General features: G+C 39.9%; 4 protein-coding genes and 1 long non-coding RNA gene across 7 annotated transcripts in view; 1 reads left to right on the forward strand and 4 right to left on the reverse strand.

Annotated features, from left to right (window-relative positions):
- Positions 1–1,545: 1,545 nt before the first annotated feature.
- Positions 1,546–4,471, reverse strand: LOC121681896 (cytochrome b-245 light chain). The gene is made up of 6 exons (XM_042061856.1): positions 4,313–4,471; positions 3,831–3,900; positions 3,476–3,550; positions 3,248–3,331; positions 2,926–3,007; positions 1,546–2,468 (listed from the first exon to the last, which is right to left on the reverse strand). The coding sequence occupies exons 1-6, from the start codon at positions 4,368–4,370 to the stop codon at positions 2,274–2,276; spliced, it is 564 nt and encodes a 187-aa protein (XP_041917790.1). The 5' UTR covers positions 4,371–4,471; the 3' UTR covers positions 1,546–2,273.
- Positions 4,472–4,775: 304 nt separating this feature from the next.
- mvda (mevalonate (diphospho) decarboxylase a) lies at positions 4,776–11,307 on the reverse strand. The gene is made up of 10 exons (XM_042061855.1): positions 11,082–11,307; positions 10,704–10,774; positions 9,932–10,046; positions 9,684–9,830; positions 9,324–9,523; positions 9,047–9,121; positions 8,602–8,820; positions 7,557–7,672; positions 6,846–6,954; positions 4,776–6,609 (listed from the first exon to the last, which is right to left on the reverse strand). Exons 1-10 carry the CDS (start codon positions 11,155–11,157, stop codon positions 6,529–6,531), a joined length of 1,209 nt encoding a protein of 402 aa, XP_041917789.1. The 5' UTR covers positions 11,158–11,307; the 3' UTR covers positions 4,776–6,528.
- A 546-nt stretch (positions 11,308–11,853) lies between these two features.
- Positions 11,854–14,859, reverse strand: pdcd5 (programmed cell death 5). Of its 2 annotated transcripts, XM_042061556.1 has the most exons (7): positions 14,664–14,859; positions 14,089–14,115; positions 13,469–13,512; positions 13,129–13,190; positions 12,695–12,786; positions 12,529–12,600; positions 11,854–12,322 (listed from the first exon to the last, which is right to left on the reverse strand). In XM_042061556.1, exons 1-7 carry the CDS (start codon positions 14,727–14,729, stop codon positions 12,275–12,277), a joined length of 411 nt encoding a protein of 136 aa, XP_041917490.1. In that variant the 5' UTR covers positions 14,730–14,859; the 3' UTR covers positions 11,854–12,274. The 2 variants fall into 2 exon arrangements, with proteins under 2 accessions (XP_041917490.1, XP_041917491.1); XM_042061557.1 differs by lacking the exon at positions 14,089–14,115 and having other exon boundaries at positions 14,664–14,857.
- Positions 14,860–16,087: 1,228 nt separating this feature from the next.
- Positions 16,088–17,340, reverse strand: uraha (urate (5-hydroxyiso-) hydrolase a). 2 transcript variants are annotated; one of them, XM_042061963.1, is made up of 4 exons: positions 17,042–17,340; positions 16,690–16,832; positions 16,467–16,602; positions 16,088–16,365 (listed from the first exon to the last, which is right to left on the reverse strand). In XM_042061963.1, the coding sequence occupies exons 1-4, from the start codon at positions 17,093–17,095 to the stop codon at positions 16,276–16,278; spliced, it is 423 nt and encodes a 140-aa protein (XP_041917897.1). In that variant the 5' UTR covers positions 17,096–17,340; the 3' UTR covers positions 16,088–16,275. The 2 variants fall into 2 exon arrangements, with proteins under 2 accessions (XP_041917897.1, XP_041917898.1); XM_042061964.1 differs by having other exon boundaries at positions 16,690–16,830; positions 17,046–17,339.
- A 12-nt stretch (positions 17,341–17,352) lies between these two features.
- The window catches only part of LOC121681991, an 11,550-nt gene continuing 9,839 nt past the window's right edge, over positions 17,353–19,063 (forward strand). The window contains exon 1 of the long non-coding RNA XR_006022382.1: positions 17,353–17,423. This is a non-coding gene — a long non-coding RNA (uncharacterized LOC121681991). The remainder of the gene's footprint in view (positions 17,424–19,063) is intronic.

The raw sequence follows: 19,063 nt of genomic DNA on the forward strand, positions 1-19,063 counted from the left end.
AGAATAATGTCAGACATTTGGGAGCTGTTTGTTCTGAGCAAATGGCATTCAATAAGGACGTAACTCATTTTTCTCTGAACATTCCTTTCTCAAAGGTCAGTTACTTTTCTGAATGCTTAAACACATTTTTTGTAACTATGGCTTTTTTTGCAAAACTCTACACACAAATGGCAAAACCACTCACTGAGTTCGCAAAACTAAAAGCACAAATACTGCTTTGCACTCAGTTTGCAATTTTGTAACACACACTTTGCACAATTGTAGGCACAATGGCTATTATTTACACTATTTTGCCAACTCTCTGGCACACTTTCTCATGTGAAAACTGTTTTAGATAATTAGTTCACTTTGCAATCAGCCTAAGCACTATAAATAAGCCACAGGTAATGTACAATGGGTACGATGGAGTGAGCAGGAAGAGTGAGAAGTGAAAAAAACAGACAAAAAAACAGACAAAAAAAACAGTCTACATGTGGGGATATTGTCATGTCAGGCCTGGATACGTCATTCCAGAATATATTTTTCCCGGTGCCTTGGACTAGGACATTGCATGTGATGTAGACAGAATTTTGAGAGAGACGACCCGATGTAGACTGATTTGTTTTGTCTCAGTGAAATGCTATTTTGTCTTGGAAAAACACACTTGTGTTTGTTTTGATGTGTGTAAATAAACACTAGTACTTGAAGTTGGGATCCCTGTATGTTTACAGAACTATGACAAAAATATGACCTCAAACTGACATAGTCTACCTTGTGCACAGAGAAAGCAAAAGCCAGATGTGTTTTTTATTCATACCATCAGTGTGTTGTTGGCACATTGTGTGCTTACTGTACTATTGTGATGGCTTGTGTTTACTGTTAGATACGAAAACACAATTTTTACGAAGGTGTGAAGAGTTAAGCAAGGTGTGTTAGCTTTTGCAAGAGAACTACAATGTTTTGCTGATTGGGTGAGAGGTTTTGCCATTTGTGTGTAGAGTTTTGCAAAAAAAGCCATAGTTACAAAAAATGTGCTTAAGCAATCAGAAAAAACTGTAATCTAATGCCAAAAAATGATGACATATCACTCCAACAGGGAAGTTTACAAGAAAAAGAAAAAGAAGATTTGATTGTTCTAGAGCTCGATAAGTTCCTTTTCAAGTTTACTTTCGTTTATTTACAGAGCCAATGTTGGCTATTCTTGCAAAGGGATGTGAGCATTAAAACAAGTTAAAAAATTCCCCAACTTACAACAGTGTAGCATGTGTGTATGTGTAATATGCATATAAAAGAGGAAGTGTCTTTGAAATCCCACAACCATTGAGTAACAAAAATATTGCAAAAAATTCTAAAATGTTCAAATACAAAAATGCCCTTTGTCTTTGACACTGACATATTATTATGGAGCAACTAAAACAATCTGATATGTTAAATATAACCAGCCACAGCAACGAAGAAGAATGGCTGATTCTTCTTCTTTATGGTGTTGCATGTTCCAAATGTAAATGTAAAGCAGTTTAAGGTGCATTCTGTGTATGAAAGGTGCTATACAAATAAAGCTTATTATTATTATTATTATTACTACTACTAATAATTATTAATATCAAGGAGCAACTAAAAACACACATTTTCATTTCAGACTGGGACCTGGTGGTGATTTATTCCCAAAAAGCATTAACATAATAACACTTTTTTCTTCACCATCAAAACAGAATGACCACACAGTACAAATGGAATACCTAAAACAGTAACATCAGACCATTCAAATAAATTATCTTTTAAGCTCCTTGGAGCATGTGTTCCATGACCCTGATATCAGACGGCAGGATCCCACAACCTACAACTGCTATCTGTTATGTCATCAAGTAAAGCTGATGGCAATGCACAAGTAAACTGCCTCTTCATTCTAAATATGAGGAAAACATATACATACCACTGCAACTTCAATTTTAACTGTAACTCATGAGAAGCATTAGGTAGCAAATAAAATGTAATTTTTACAGTGTACAGAAAATACGTATCTAAAATGGTTTTAAATGGATAGAGTAAGTAAAAAAAATAGAAAGTGTTTGTGATTATTTGCTATGCGAACAATAAACCAGACTAGACAATATGCATTGCATACATCCGCAGAATGCCATGTCAATGTCATCAGCCTCTTCACTTCTCTCCAGCAGAAGCGCTGGGTTGGGTGTTGTTGACGTAAGGCACAGTTCAATCCCTTCTGGATTTCCTTGTAAATGCTGTTAGTTTGAATCAAACCTAGCAGCTCTTTGGTGACAGGTCAACGATGGTTAGAATTCATTAGCAGTGACAGCTATGGGGTTGATGTACGCAGCACCCTCCAGGTCATCCATCCTTTTCCTGCGGAGCTCCATAGGTGGTCGGGGTGGAGGGTTCTGAGGGGGTTTCTTTACACTCTCTGCCACTGGTGCACGAGACTCAGTCCTGGGCAGGATGGGCTCCCAGTGCTCCCCATGGATAGCTGCCTATAAAGCAGAAGACTCGTAAATCACAAAGGTCTATACATGTGCTTGATTTCTACATCTGTCTCCACATGTATAGATTTGTAGGTGGAAATGCTACAGAAAATGAACTGAAAATGTATTTTGTAACCTCTCCTTTCTAAATAAGTCTAGAACTCAAATAGCAGCCATACACAATCTTATTCAATTCTGTTGTATTTTACGATTCAGCTCAAGTTCATCATTAATTTCTACATATTTCCGCTAGTCCATCATTTACTGCAAGGAAATACAGTACGTGAGAACCATCATGTTGCTCTTGGTTTTCATTTCCTTATTACTAAATCTGGCATGGGCAGATTCTCCACCTGAGATTGTACTGATAATTTCAGTCAGATAAGATAACAAACACATCTATTATTTCAGTTCACAGGAAATAGATATACTATTCATGGAAATGCCGGTTCATCGTCACACTTACTGATAGGTAAATGAGGCTTGCTATTCCCAGACAAACACACCCCAAGACAGTGGCAAGCATGAAGCCACCAGGAACACAGAGTCTGCGAAGAAGATGAGAACAACACAGAAGACTTTAGTCTGCTGCCAAAATGAAGCACAATGACTTGGGCTTTAAGACAGTTGATGGGTGATGAAGTAAGAAGCAACAGACCAGCACTTTGCATTGTGTCTTTGAGGAAGTAAAATTGATCGCTGTCAAATGAGGGCACAAGACAAAGGAAGGAGTGTATAGAAAGAATGTTGTCTGACTAACTTCATAACAAAAGAGAAGGTTTACTCACGCAGCATGGACAAATGCCCTGACATAATAGTTCCGTGTCAGGGGTCCAAAGGCTTTCACACAAACTGTGAAACAGTACTGGCCCCTGAGAAACATACAATGACACAGAGGTCAAGAATCTCTACAAATGCACATGCACTTTTGTCAGATTTGTAATACTGATTTCTGAAGGGCGCAATCTGCTTATATTCAGTTAATTGCACATATGAGAAAAACAGGCTTCACTCACGTTCTTGCCATACTGGTGCCCTTATTCCTTTTACTTCTGGGGTATTCCAAAAGACAAACAAAAGCCCCAGCTGCACTGATTTTCTATAGTCAAGGGGTTTGCTGGAGTAATATCAAGCTCATTTTTAAATACTGTGTTGCATAATGAGTAGTGTGTTTGGCCTATAATATTTACATGTAGAATACATTATTAGTATCAATTAATTAATTAAGTGGTGATGTCACAGAGGCGGTGACTGGATTATCCATATTAAGGTAGCATAACAAACAGGTTCAAACCCTGCGCTTGGTATGCAGATGCACTGAATTAAATGTAGCCTATTCATGTGTCTGTACAGTCACAATACAAAGGATACATTCCAAAAGCGGCGAACTCCCAACCTCTGAACTGGCCAGCCACCCCAACAATGCCACCAGTGAGGTAAACTAGAACAGGGAAGTAAAGTGACCCATTAATGTTGTTGCAACAGTTACTGCAAAACTCTGTCTAAAGTTTCCCAATGATGTAGGGTAAGAGGAAGTGAGTAGGCTATACCCTATGCATTACCAGTCATAAATAATTTATGTTAAAGAACGTGAAGATAAATCTCAATGCATTCAGATTTATCTGACCTGTGCCGCATGGGAATGTTGTCATAAGTTTACCAGAACCAGACATTCGTCTCAGGAATCGAACTTTTGGTTTATAGCCTTTATAGCCTATTGCTTTAGAATAGAATTATTTATGTTATCATCAGCCCAAACTATTTACATTTCATAGATCAAATCAAGGCAGGTTGTCACAAGTAAAAGCAAATAACAGTTTAAGAGAAGTTAGATGTTTCTATTTCCCACTTACTTAGACCAGCCGCCAGGGCTTGCTCATTGGCCCACATTGCCCATTCAATCTTCCCCATTGTTTCGGAGATCAGAACAGCAATACACTGGCTATAGATGTCCCTCTTTGCTCGTGTCTGTCACTTCTAAAACCATAGTGTCTTTCTGAGTCTTAAGTAGCGAAAACAAAGGTGGGAGTAGCGACATTTACAAACCAAACCCTCGAGCGTCGTCACTTCCTCCCTTTTTGCATAAGTTGTCTACTCTGTACAAGGCTTCGTGCCTAAGCCTAAATTTCAGCTGTCAACGATGATATTGAAAGCAAGTTGCTATGGCTATTCTCCGTAACATTTTGAGAAATAAAAAACCTACCTTAAGTGCTATTCTACATGTATAATTAAAATGTCACTGTAAGTTCACCACTATTTAATTGTGTTACAGAGATACAACCACAAGGAATCCTGAATATGTTTAAAGGACTGGAGCCTGATTCAAAATATACTTTAATACAAAGGGCTTGATTAACATACTTGAAACATAACACAATTAAAATATTTAATGGAACACTAGAATTTAAAATATTTACTGAAAGGCCTTCCTTAACATAAAAATATCACAGATCCTCTTTAGACAGTAGCCTATGCTTTGAAAAGTATTAACTCGACCCATATTGTCCAGAAACAAACAGTCCTGAAAGACCTGATGTACATTTATAAAACCCTGAAATCACACTGAAAGGACTATTTAAAAAATATATATATTTGTCCTTGAGATGTTGGTATCTGGTAGCCAACCATTTAATCAGCGGATAAAACATTATTAAAAATGTCTGTTTACGGCTTTTGATCATGTCTAATACACATCACATTTACATTATGGCCTGGCTTCCATATTCCAAATTCATTCTGCATCATTTTGGGGACATAAGAATATTTAGTATACTGATAAATGAGTACCAAAATTGTATTTTCAAACATGTAGATAGCAGACATATATTGCGATTCACCATACACTTGACTCAGCACCATTTTAAAACACTGTATTTGTTTATGAGGTCTCATGCACAAAATGTAATGTTCTGTACATAGCTAATTTCCTTAATTAGCTATCAGAAGTGGGAAGAAGATGATGACCCTTTTACAGATCGAAGACCTCATTGAAGACCTACAGTTGGAAGAGTTCATTGGTTAGCTGATGTGGGAAAGGCACAGCCAAAGCATTCTGGCAAAAGAATCTCGATGAGGCAGACTGAGGCAGTATTCCCACTCAGGTGTACGATTCTTCTTATTGTGTTGTGTACCCTTTAGCCTCGTTCTGGCCGCCGGGTGAATAAGGCGAATGAGGAGAGTCACCGTGATGTACAGTATGTGTCAGGTGGCCCCTCCTCATTGCGCCCTACTGAGATGGTCACCTGACACTGCAGGGTCAGCTTTTGGGTCAGCAGCTGGTCTTGAGACCCCCATGCAGAAGTGTAAAAGTCTGGCTTCAGAGAGTAAAAGTCCTACCATGTATTGGTTCTACCTGTGTACTCAATGCAGGGGATTTCACCAATCAGCTCATCTACCTGACTGAGGAGTGGTTGGTCAGCTGGTTTAGTGAATGGCTGGAGTGATGTGGCAGGACTTTCTGAAGCAGGACTTTTACACCTCTGCCGCCATCACAGCTGAATCTACCAGCAACTTCTGTCAGTGGCGTGTGTGGGGAATGTCAACAGCTTCTCCCTTGCATGACTGATCAATAGAACTCCACTAAATCAACAAATCCAATGGTGGCTTGAGAATGAAAGTGGATTGGAATCAGATCAAAAACTAAATTTTTATGTGTTTTTAAATACGGTCTACATATTGCCTGAGTCTTGTTATATTTTAGTAAAGAGAGTGAGAATAAAAAACATGTAATGTCCTTATGGCATTGCTGAAGCAAAACATGTAAGGTGGCAAAGACATTTGCACAGCACTGTGACATCACAAAGACATCATAGGAATGTGAACTACAAATATGGGAAAGCTCATTACAAGCTCAACACAGAATTTGGTCAACATATAACCTCTGTGCAGCGATCTAATGATTGAGAGTCGTGAAGTTAGCTTTAGAGTGAATGCTGACAAATTATATAGAATAGAATGTTCATTTATACAAGACAGATGTATTGCAATAGCTTGTTGTGTTGTGGTTTTAACACTAATCCAATTGCAGCGGCAGTATTGCCATACTAAGTCATCCTGTAGGCTTTCTAACTTAGACAGTGTTCTTAGGCAGGCCATCCGAGCCCAGCAGATGAAGATTTGAGTCTTCCTCAATGCGTGGTCCAGGGCCAGCCTAGGTGATAGAAGTACAATAATACAATAATTTACTGAACAATTTGCATATAGTATGGAATACACCATGTAGAAAACTTATATAATATACTTATATAATATGACAAACAGTGTTTCCATCTGATGTTCAGTTCTCACTTTGTTACTGGTTTAAATGTTACATCAGTGCAACTGTATTATGAATCTAGCAGCTACAAGGCTAGATCTGCACTTGACTTACGATGTAGCTCACTGTACCTTTGTGTTGATGATGTAGCTGATTCCTTTGGGCAGGGGCTCCATCCCAATGGCATTCTTCAGTTCATCTGAGACTGTGGTGGAAGCTACTGGGAGGCCTTTGAGAAACCTGCAGACAGCAACAAAGTGTCACTAGCACACTCAGAGGAAACTCATTTCTAATTATACCATACCAACACGTAGCTACTGATCAAAAGATGTGTCAGAAGATGAATAATCATAAAAATGTTTTACTTTTAGCCATGAAAATACTTCACTCAGTATATTGCCACTGAACTTAACAGCAATACGTATTGGAATCTAACTCATCATGTGAACTTTAACCAAAAACAGAAACTGTAGATCTTGCTTTGAAACAATAACACACAGTGACTTGGCACTGGTTAAAATAGCTAGCATATTAAATTATTCATTGTGTGACATTTTTGACAACACCTTGCTGTAAAAACATTATTGTGAGTTCCCTTACTATAGCTCCCAAGCTTAACTGACATGGCCTTCAACTAGTGATTACAGCTTTATAATATTACAGAGTTTTATAATATTACAGAAAAGACCTACTGTCCACCATTGGTCTCCGCTGGCCTTCAACTAGTGATTACAGCAGAGTTTTATAATATTACAGAAAAGACCTACTGTCCACCATTGGTCTCCGCTGGCCTTCAACTAGTGATTACAGCAGAGTTTTATAATATTACAGAAAAGACCTACTGTCCACCATTGGTCTCCGCTGGGAAGAAGTGACGGACCACTTGAACAAATTCTGATACATGCTCCTGCAAGGTGTAGATGACTGCATTTGGGCCTGCATCAAATGTGTACGCCACCTAGTGGGGTGACATGAGAAATGAACAACTAAATGAAAATGGGATTCCCCGTCAAAATGTTCAGATTTTGAAACAGTGGCAGTTTTCCATTTAATGTAAAAAAGGCCTTTGACCGATACAGTCTGTAACTCTGTATACATCTTATTAATCAAGTATATCCATTCATTAATTTGCATGAATTGTTTGGCTGCCCATTTATCAGAGAGCATTTTCAGTTCCCCTTGTATTTGAATAAACTCTTAAACCTCCATGTGGTTTCACATCCTCATTTGGTTCACCTGCAAAATTCAGTTTTTTCAACACTGATTAGGAGGATGCACTGTAACTCGCTGAAACATGCAACTCCTATACTGAGCTAATATGTATGGCCCGACCTTCTACAGTAAGTACCGTATACATATAGAGTAACTAATATTTTTAGAAATGAACATGGTTCTCCATATGAAACTTCCTCTTACAATGTGGAATGTGTAACTGTGATGTAAACCTGGCCTGTCACTGCGCCATCACCAAACACATGTTTTACTTCTCTATGGCGTCAGTGTATTCCATGCTATAACATGCAGCAACTATGTACTATGTACTAAAGCTACTATGGGCTCAGTAAAAGTAAGACAACACAATGGCATGTGCAAAGCAACATCAACAAGTGAAAGTATATGCCTTAACTAAATGATTAGACACTGATCATTTTAAGAGTGTTAAATTCTGGCCATGTGTTAATATTTTGTAGTGCCTGTACAACATTTATGACCAACAAACAAATAGAAGCAGAGAGCAGCATTTCTGCACCAGCAGCACATTGCAGGATCCTATAGGCGATAAGAGTGCTTCTGTGCATTCAGTTATACTTCTACAAGAAGACACAAATAGACAGCGTAGAGAACAAAAGCAAAATGTTAGAAGATCAGTTTGAATTCAGCACTAACCCTTGTCTCTCCATAATGGCTATTGTAGCGGTGGACAAGGTTAATGACTCTTCGGGACACGTCGTTGAGGTAGAAAATAGGGGGATACGTGTCAAGGCAGGTGGCGTGGAACTGGTTGCTGTCCTTCATGGTCAGTTCCGCAAAAGCAGCAAAGTCCTTCCTCTTGATGGCACTGATCATTTCATCCATCCTCCCAGGCACAACACTGTCTGCCCGATACTAGAGGACATTGGGAGGTCAGAGGATCAGCATCTCTAAGCATTCCATTTATCTCAACACGTCACCAACGTTTAAACTTCTTATGACAAATAGGACAGAATGCATCCAGCAGAGAAAATGTGAAGAGTAAAATGGTCATGGTATGGTTTTGGTTATGGCTGTTGAATTTAGCAGAGCCTTTTTTTTACAAAAAAGTGAATATACAATACCAGTAAAATTAAGATACCTTTAAAAGCTTGCTTGTCTCCACACTTGTTTGCATGCCTGAGGTGCTCCCGACAGGCTTCCTCTCCGCACTCACCTAAGCAGCAACAATGAAATACCAGTTGTTTCTTTTGCTCTCAACCACATACAACAGCCCAGACCCAAATGGATGATATGGTGTTAAACTTTATTGGGAACTTCCCAGGGCACTGAATCAACCTGTGACACCAGTATAACAATAGGCGCTTCAGGGCTAACTCACCACCAAGACCAGCACTCTAAGTTCAGGGCTAACTCACCACCAAGACCAGCACTCTAAGTTCAGGCCAGTGGCTCTCGGTCTCCACCTGCTCCGCCAGGCTGTCCTTCCCATCGTCCTTCTCACCCATCTTCCACTGGACAAAGCCTCCGTACATGCTCCTGCAAGCACTGCCCGAGCCCTGCCTGGCCACGCAGGACAACTCTCCCTCTACTCCAAATAACCGTGCCAATGTGTACACTGGAAAAAGTATGTCAAATTAAACATGAGAGGTAGTCAAGAGAAGTGAGGCCTAAAATATGCAATTTGCAATTCACAAGATAATTAACAACAGCAATACACGAGATAATTAACAACAGCAATATAGTTGAAGGATTCATGTAATAATCTTTGGGCTTACCTAGACAGGCATAGCCAGCAGCAGATGATGCCAGACCAGCCGCTGTGGGGAAGTTATTACTGGAACAGATATGGACTTTGTAAGATAATGCAGACATATCACTAGTAGAATCCTTGTCGCTTCGTCTCTTCCGGGCCAGCCTTCGTACTGGTAACAGAAGACACCACCAGTGAGGAAGTCAGTTGATTTATAGTTGCAGTGTGAAACAATGAACGTGTTTCGTGAACGTGAAGGTTAACGTTACCCACTTTCTCTGAGACACGACTGGAGTCTAGGCTGGTTGATATCTTCCTCTTTGCCATTTAGCCAAATGCGATCCTCTTCAAAGTCTCTGCAGTATGCAACGGTAGTTGTGGTTTTGAGCTGCGGAAATCAGATTTCAAATTATGAAAATCATGGAAGCTCCTAAATCTTAATAGGCTTTCAGCAGTTTCCAACTCATTCATTTCAAGCTCATCTGACTGCCAGAAAATTTGAGCCCTTAGCTCAGATCTGTACAGAGATTCCAGCATTTTTGTTTCCGTCCCATGTTTGTTTTCATGTAGACTTAAGAACAAGAACTTACATTAGCACCAGAAATCTTCATGGAACCGTATTACATTATTTGAGTTTATGGTCCATACATATATCTGTTGAATAGGCTGCTAAATCTAGACAGTGCTTCTTGATATTTGTGTCAAGATTGCACACAAATAACTGTCTGAAGTTGCGGCTATTTGCTATTCCACAAGATACCAACAGAAACAATCTAGCTGCAGTTCTGAGATTAACAGGTTGGAAACGGCTGAAACCAATGCTTACAACTTTGGCAGGGTTACATGACGTGCTTAAATAAACTCGGTTGAAAATTCTTATACGACTACTAGATATAACACTTATTCTGGTTTATTTTGGAACGAATGAACATTTCAAACACAGCGCATGTTCACATCACATCCAACTTAAGCAATCTTTTTAAAGTCGCTCTTTAATTATCAGACGTCAGATGTCCGTCTTGGACCAGCTGGCATGATCAGTTACCTGGTCTTGGTGAAGAGTGACGCTGAGCGAAGAGTTCACTGGCAGAATAAGATCCTTATCCCTCTTGCCCCCTAACAGAATTATAGTAGACATTATGAGCAAACATATAGGCACATTGTTGTCTTATAACTGAAGGAGTGCTACGTTTGCACAAGTAAACATGCACCTAGTTTATGTGAATGTGTTTAAGTTCTACAGAGTTTTTAATTTGATTTAAATGTTTTACATTTGCAAAAATTTACTCAACTTGTCTAAAATTAGGTTAGGGTTCTCCATATGCAGTGATAATTCATTTAAAGACGACAACAGCAGCGGAGTGGATATTATTAACGTTAGCCACCTAGCAAGCTAACTAGGGTACCAGGAGAAATCACTTACAATATTTAATTACGGCGATGTTCACAGGTGCCGTACATGTGACCATAGTAGGTTTGTGGCTGCTGTCGTCCGGCATGATGGCAGAAGATATCCGATGTTGGCTAACAATGTCACTGTGTCTCAAAAACACAGATTACGTTCCTTGAATGAGCTGGGTCTGTCAGTCACTCCATGCGCACGCCGTCAAAGCGTACACAGAGGCTAGACGAAAACGCCTGCTGATTGGATAGTGTAAAACACACGGGTGATACGTTTACCAATCAAATTGAAGTAGGCAAGCTCATTTCCAGTCGATAGCCAATCATTGAGGTCAGACCATGCTCATACGAAAATTTAGAAAGATTATGGGAAGGCTAAATAAGTGGATGGTCTCTTTACCCACCTAAAAGACAAATAAAGCATAGCGACATGAATGTATTCAACTGGAAATTTAACCGATGGCACTAAAGTCAATTGAAATACAGGATGTATGTTATTTACAGATTATAAACCAAACGTGACTAAAGTTTAAACCATCCCTTCCTAGCTGCCCTATAACCAACTAGTGTACCAAACTCTCAGCTGTTTATGCATAACAACCCAACAGAAACACCAAACTGTAAGAAAGAAAGGCTTTTTGTAAATTGCATAAAGTGTATAAAAGAATGATATATGATCAAACTAACAGATTGAATAATAACACTACTCATAAATGCCCAGTCCCATAGATTGTTAATCAGTTAATCAGACAGTCATATGAATCAAGTCTTGAAAGATGAAATTATACTTCTTCTTTTGAACTTGTTTAAGGCTTTTTATTATGTAAACTGTAGCAGATACTATAGCAGAAAAAAAGAAAACAAAAACAACAAATAGCAATTGATACCAAGGTATCGTCCAGTACAATGCTAATTCCGATGGTCTACTGCGTCCCTGAAAGAGTCTATTGGGGAAATGTAGATGCAGAATTACAGAAACAAGACTGCAATTTGCTTTACCTCTTGTGACAGAAAGGAAATCAATCGTCAGGCATGGTGAAAATGAGTGAGTGAGTTACACAAATAAAAATGTTGTCCTGTTGCGGTGCTCTGGTGGGTGTGGTAGTCTGTCCAATAAGGATGCTCAAAACAAGCATTAGGCGGGTCACAGCCATCAGCCATCTTTGAACACTGCTAACTAGTACCTCTCCCACCAGGGAGATCATTTGGCTTTGTTCAATCATCATCGTCTTCATCTGAGTCCATCACCTTCCGTCTGTTGAACTGGAAGACAAGAATCAGGACAAGAGACTTAGGTGATTTTAGCTTTAATATGTTTATAGCACAAGATAGTAGTGGTAATCTGACACCGCTGTATGTTTTGTTGTTGACATATGATGATCTTATGTCTTTAAATATGCATTTCACAAAGCAGGACACAGGCAATAGGACCACAGATGAACACGACTTGTGTGTAAAGTTACACTTACCTTCACAGTTGTCTTTTTTTCTGTTTGTTGACTGACTTTTTCAAGAATCTCTATCAAACCGGATTCTGAAATCTAACAACAAAATGTGTTTCAAGAGGACTGCAGACTGACAAAAAACCTTTCAAAGCTTTCCTCAAGATATTAAAACTATACAAAAATTACTAACCTTTCCCCCAAGCTGTCCCATGCGAGCCATCTGTATAAGGTAGTTCTCCACTGCTTTGGCCTTGTCTGGCTTCACAAGTGCCAGATTACTTACTGAAAACATTGTATTGATTACACATTGATAATACTAGATATACTAATATGCTCAAAAATGCAACAAAAAAGGCTTTTCAGTTCTAATGAGTAATGGTATTTTTTCTACTATTAAACTAAATGGCCATCATTGCCAAATTAGGCTTAGTGAAGAATAATTTACCTGTTACAGTCTGTTTCATTGGTTGAACTATTCTGTGATAAACTACAATTCCATTTATTAATGGATAGTGAACTTCTTTACAGGCTCATTGTGAGCCAGTTTTTGTTCACACAGCACCATCTAGTGGCAATGGGATGAAATACAAAAAAGAACAAAAGATTCCCTGAAGACACACTTACATCTGGCTCTCGCAGACTGTTCCAGGACTTGAGCCAATACGGAGTTTCTCATGTCTGCTTCCCTGTGAAGAACATGTTTGAACATCACTTGACTGTATTAACAAAAAGTCTTCAGAGCAACACAATATGTGAAGCTGTAGTAGTCAACCACTTCAACTTGATAAAACAACACATTACCATAATAACTACTCCAATATGAGTGATTGTATAGACATTTGTGTCCTTAGGAAAATTGCATAATTGTTGTTGTTTTATCAAGTAGAGAGAAACACTAGTACCTGTTGGAATTAACCTATTATCAACACTGGCGGATGTGCAGTAAAACCAGGCTCTGACTAACCTTTGCTGGGCCTCTTGCTGTCCCTGTTGATCATTAGATGAATTCTGGGGAGAGAAAAGACACATGACATGTGAGTTGACAGCCAGTCTAGTGGTTCAAGATAGCCACATCAGCCAATGCATCCTGCTGTAACGACAACCTAGCAACTCTGAGCAGCATGCAGTCGTGCTGACGGCAGCACAGAATTCTGCATTCAAAGTCACAGCATCACCTTCCTTGGAATCTGCTGTCTGCATAACTAGGTGTGCATTATTTAACACAGATGCATCCTAAGAGTCAAGAGAAAGGGTTAAATGGGACTGGACCAAGTTGGCAGCTTGTTGGTACCCAGTTACAAGCCAGCCGGTTACTTGCACTAATAATGTCAACTGCAGGTGACAAATTCTCGAAATGGGCTATTGCAGTAAGATTAAATTCATCCTCGTTGTAGCAGATGGGCAAATATGACAAATCATGCGCTTTGGTAGGTTAGACGGTATCAATAAAACAGCAACTTTAAGACACTTTTAGCATTTTCCCCAAAACAATCTCCAACAGATTTGTCACAATATGAAGCACAGCCATTAGTTGGGATATCTGCTGTCCCCACACTTCCAAGACACGTCCAGTGTTCATCTTACCGGGTCCATGGGATTCCATGCTAGACCCTATAAGGAACAACTACATTTAACAACGAGTCCTCGCACTGATAACAAACGTCCATAGAGTGTGAAAATGTGTAGATGCTTTTTATCCACTATGTGACTGAATGCTGCGAGCTATCATGTAACCTAAGGTAGTCGTAGAAGAAGAACGGAAGACCATCTTACAGAGACAATAGCTGAATGCAAGAAATGTAAAGATATGGTGGGCCATTATGTGGGCCTATGTTTATAGTAACGCTGACAGTGAGAGCATAACGTTACTACACAGAGCTAATGTTAGCGTTACCTTTGCCAGCTAGTTAGCAACCTGGCTAAATAAACCCAGCCAGCTAGCAGCATTTCACGCAAAAAATAACACACCGTGACAATGAAGCTGTCAAAACTCGTGGATTCAAATGGATATCAGTAAAACGCTGTATTGAAATCGATATGGCTTTACAATGGAGTGGCCTATAACATGTGTTTTTCTGCCAACATGAATGAAATGTGCATTTCCATATATGGCTGGGGATATGTTAATGTTAGCTTGCTAAAGAAATAATTATCTTTACCCCATGTTTTGACTGAAGTTCAGCCATTCGTTGCCGTCGGATCGCTTCCAGTTCGTCGTCTGCCATTTTTAAGAAATATCAGATGCACTTCAGAGTAATTTATAAACAGTTACTTTACAAAACAGCTTCTCTGTACAGCACGGGGATAGAAGGCTGGGCCGGGGCTGGGCACTGAGCACTAAAATCGAGGCTATACTAATCGACTACAGAAAAGGCTATCCTAGTCATGGCAATCAACTTCAGAAAAACCAAACAACTAGATTTAACTGTCCAGTCTGCACAGTGGACCAGTTTGTATGATGTAAAATGTCTTTCACTGAGAAAATACTAATATATATGATGCTCTAACACACACATATGATCAGTTGGTTGTGGGAGTATGTGTGTTTTGAACTGTGTCCACTAGGCTACATTAGTCCAACCTAAGCAATCATAGACATAATATACATAGACGCCGCATCGACCGCTGCTCCCTACTAGCGCTGACGAGATTTGGAGCCGCCATCTTGGACCGGTCATCCACTCCACTCAGTGTAATCTGTTTGGCCGGTGCAATGAGCTGTCAGCACACTTAATTAATCATATCTCACTGAATACCGAACAGATTTTCACGCGGTTTTTTTTTGCTGCAAAGGTCATACATGTAGCTATGATACAGGCCACATTGTTCGAAAATACAAAATACAACCAATAGTACGGTAATGTTAAATCTTACTTGTGAAAAGTAAATCCCCCGAGTATGGTCCGCCGATTTGAGCAGGAACATGCTGCACAGTGCTGTCATCTTGTGTTTTCTGCTGCAACGCAATGAGGAGTATGACCGGTCCAAGATGGCGGCCGCATTTCTTGTTTCCAGCAGCCAATGCGGCGTCTATGTATATTATGTCTATGTAAGCAATGACATAGATCAGGGATTCCTAACATTAGGCCTATTTCCTACTTTGTCTAACCTTTACAAACTGACAACAAACCCCATTAGCAGTCAGGAAACAGCATATTTATCTTTGCTCTATAAAGTCACAAATTCTTCCGACAGCAATTTTTTAATGTCTGCAGGTACTACTGCCTTTGGGGCCAGGCAAACGTAAGCCTACTGAATTGCACTTCACTTATGTTTTTGTCCCATAACTGCAGTTTTATTATTATATTTTGTAAGAGTAGGTTATTAGCGTTAAAATAATAATAAAATATATGGCTAGTGATGACTAGCACACAAAAATGTTTTAAAAGATAGCCTAAGGTATTCATTTCTGCATAATCCATTCATTCACAATATACAACTGTAGACATTATGCTGTAAAATCATGACAAAATGTAAAAACCAACCATTTTAGTAGCACACACGTTCCATATCCCCATTTCTCAAAACAGCAACATATGACTGACTGTTTTTTGCTGTGGAGAGTCACATGTTACAAGTCATAGACAATGTGTGTATTTTTTTATTATTCAATTTCATCTTAACACATGCTGGTAAGCCTACAGTGTCAGTTACAAGTGGCCTATGAGTGGTTTTAATTTCAGCCATCCAAAGGTTTCCAGAACTTGACCATGTCAAAGTATGGTCTGGTCAATACACCCAGGAGACTTGCCTTGCGGCCTCTAGCGGCCTCTAGCTGCCTCTGTAGGTGCTGTACGAGAAGCGGCTGAGCAAAAGGGGCACATGGAATTTCTGAGAAGGATCCGTTATTGTAAAGACTATCTGCAAAAGAAAATCAGAAAAAAACAGTCTTCGGCATTCCAGAAAGGAAAGTATCATACTTTTTTACATTTTGACAAAGCCTTCTTAAATTTGGCTCTTACCTCAACATATGGGTAAAAACAAGTCTCACCCAGCCCCTTCCAGTACTGTCCTGTCTCAAAGCGCATCTTATAAACTCCAGGTATAAAAGCCTCTCTTGTTATGAGGCCTGGGCAGCGTCCATCATCATTGGTTGCCCTAGAAAGATAAAATAAAAAAGGGCTTGCAAGTTGCTTTTATGAGTTACTGCAATAATCTTCATTTCTTAACGGCCTGAACTGATACCCTGAGATGAGAAGGTTCCAGGTCTCAGTGCAGGGGTCAAGACGATGCAGACTCAAGGCCATACCAGCCCCAGGGACACCCCGGCCTGTGTTGAGCACATGGGTTGAAAGGGGGCTTGGCGGAGGCGTGGCCATTTCCGTACACTATCAAGGAAATAATTAAATAAACAAGCAACTCGAGAGACTTTCCAGAGGAGAATTTCAGACACATGCTATGGTTTTGAGGTGTTTAATCTTGTACCGAGTTTCGTTTCACATGCTCAACCTCAGACCTCTAAGATTCTTTTTTTTGCTAAAGACGCATAGTCATGTTTGTATTTATTCACATAATATAAACATAATAATAGGTTTACCGTATTCGCAGCCAATATATGATCCTTTATATGCTGTAAACGTTGAGAAGTCATCCGAAAGAGTCAGCTGACTGACTTCCTTGATCTTGTTGAAGCTACTTTGTTTTGGAGATTGACGTAATTTATCCAACTCTTCAGGCTACTGTAAGGATACACACTGGCTACACGGCAGAGTTTACGCCAAATAAAATAAATCCTTTTGGGACGATTACTACTACAGGAAAACAAAAAAGTCCAACACAGGCTTATGGACCAGGGGCAAACGACCTCAGGTTGGTTCACCTGCAGACTGACAGGCAATGATACCACCCAGCCAAATTTCAACAGTTTCGTAACACATATGGGCCTTCTTGGGTAAGCTTTAGCTTGCAGTTTAAATGTGGTAAGTAACCATTTTGCAATTACTTTCAAAATGTTTATGATGCAAAGCTATTGCAAACGAATGCGTCTGGTTAGCCATGTACTTTAAAATCACAGCATTACTGCCTCACCTTGCGATGAAGGTAATCCTACAGTTTTCTTCAATACAAAACAAGTAGGAAGACTGGAATTTCAGTGATTTTGGCACTGAATGTGCACTGCCATCTTGTGGTAGGCTATATGATGGCGGGTAGCCTACCTCAGCTAAATGAAACATTGGTCAGCAAAGCTAAGGTGCCAGCACTCACAAATGTTCATTTTTCAGTTAGAAGTGTATAGGCCAACTCTCCATCCACAAGGGCCTCCATCTGTAAATAATGGCATGTCTATTTTGGAACTTACTTGGCACCTGGGTGATTCCTGTTTTTGGGTGAAATTTCAATGGCCCAATGATTTCCTTACTCTTATTCTTCAATATAAGTAACACATATGTATAACAAATCATTTGTATTATGTATTTAGGTGTTTTCTATTGCTATAACATAGATAAATGACTTCTTTTTTTTACGTCTCTTTAAGGCACCTTTTTCTGTACAATTCAACATGTCCGCAATGCCATAATCAACTTCCTCAATAAATCTAAACTATAAAATGCTTAAAACTTCAACTTATTCTTTATTGCTTTATTGCCCCCCCCCCCCCCACACACACACACAGACCTTTTCTACCCTGTTAGTCTGTATTTTCTTGCCTCCCAAAAAAGACTTCAAATCCATATAGCCATTTGCAGGAAGTGACAACATTTATCTAAGTCACTCTCTCCTTTATTTTTCTCAATTTCATGACACATCCCATTCTGTTAGTGTATATTATGTAAAATGTTTACCAGATAAAATAAAAACATGTTAGAAATTGTTATTTCAGTTCTGTTCATCTGTAGAGTGTGCTCTTTGTGTGTGTGTGTGTGTTGGGGGTATTGCAAGAGGCCAGTACATTATGTACATTTCTATTTTATTAAAATCTAGGCCCCTATGCTCTGAGGAGTGCTTTGTGCAAAATGAGCACAGGGAGCTGGAGCCCATCAGTGTTTGTGTGCGCCCCCTCACACTGTGTACTGCAGGGGGAGATAGACCATCACAGTGGCTCTCCTCACGCTGTGTACTGCAGAGGGAGATAGACCATCACAGTGGCTCTCCTCACGCTGTGTACTGCAGAGGGAGATAGACCATCACAGTGGCTCTCACGCTGTGTACTGCAGAGGGAGATAGACCATCACAGTGGCTCTCCTCACGCTGTGTACTGCAGAGGGAGATAGACCATCACAGTGGCTCTCCTCACGCTGTGTACTGCAGGGGGAGATAGACCATCACAGTGGCTCTCCTCACGCTGTGTACTGCAGGGGGAGATACTGTAGACCATCACAGTGGCTCTCCTCACGCTGTGTACTGCAGGGGGAGATACTGTAGACCATCACAGTGGCTCTCCTCACGCTGTGTACTGCAGGGGGAGATACTGTAGACCATCACAGTGGCTCTCCTCACGCTGTGTACTGCAGGGGGAGATACTGTAGACCATCACAGTGGCTCTCCTCACGCTGTGTACTGCAGAGGGAGATAGACCATCACAGTGGCTCTCCTCACGCTGTGTACTGCAGGGGGAGAT

The sequence above is a fragment of the Alosa sapidissima genome, chromosome 14, assembly GCF_018492685.1.
Source record: "Alosa sapidissima isolate fAloSap1 chromosome 14, fAloSap1.pri, whole genome shotgun sequence".
NCBI lineage: Eukaryota > Metazoa > Chordata > Actinopteri > Clupeiformes > Clupeidae > Alosa > Alosa sapidissima.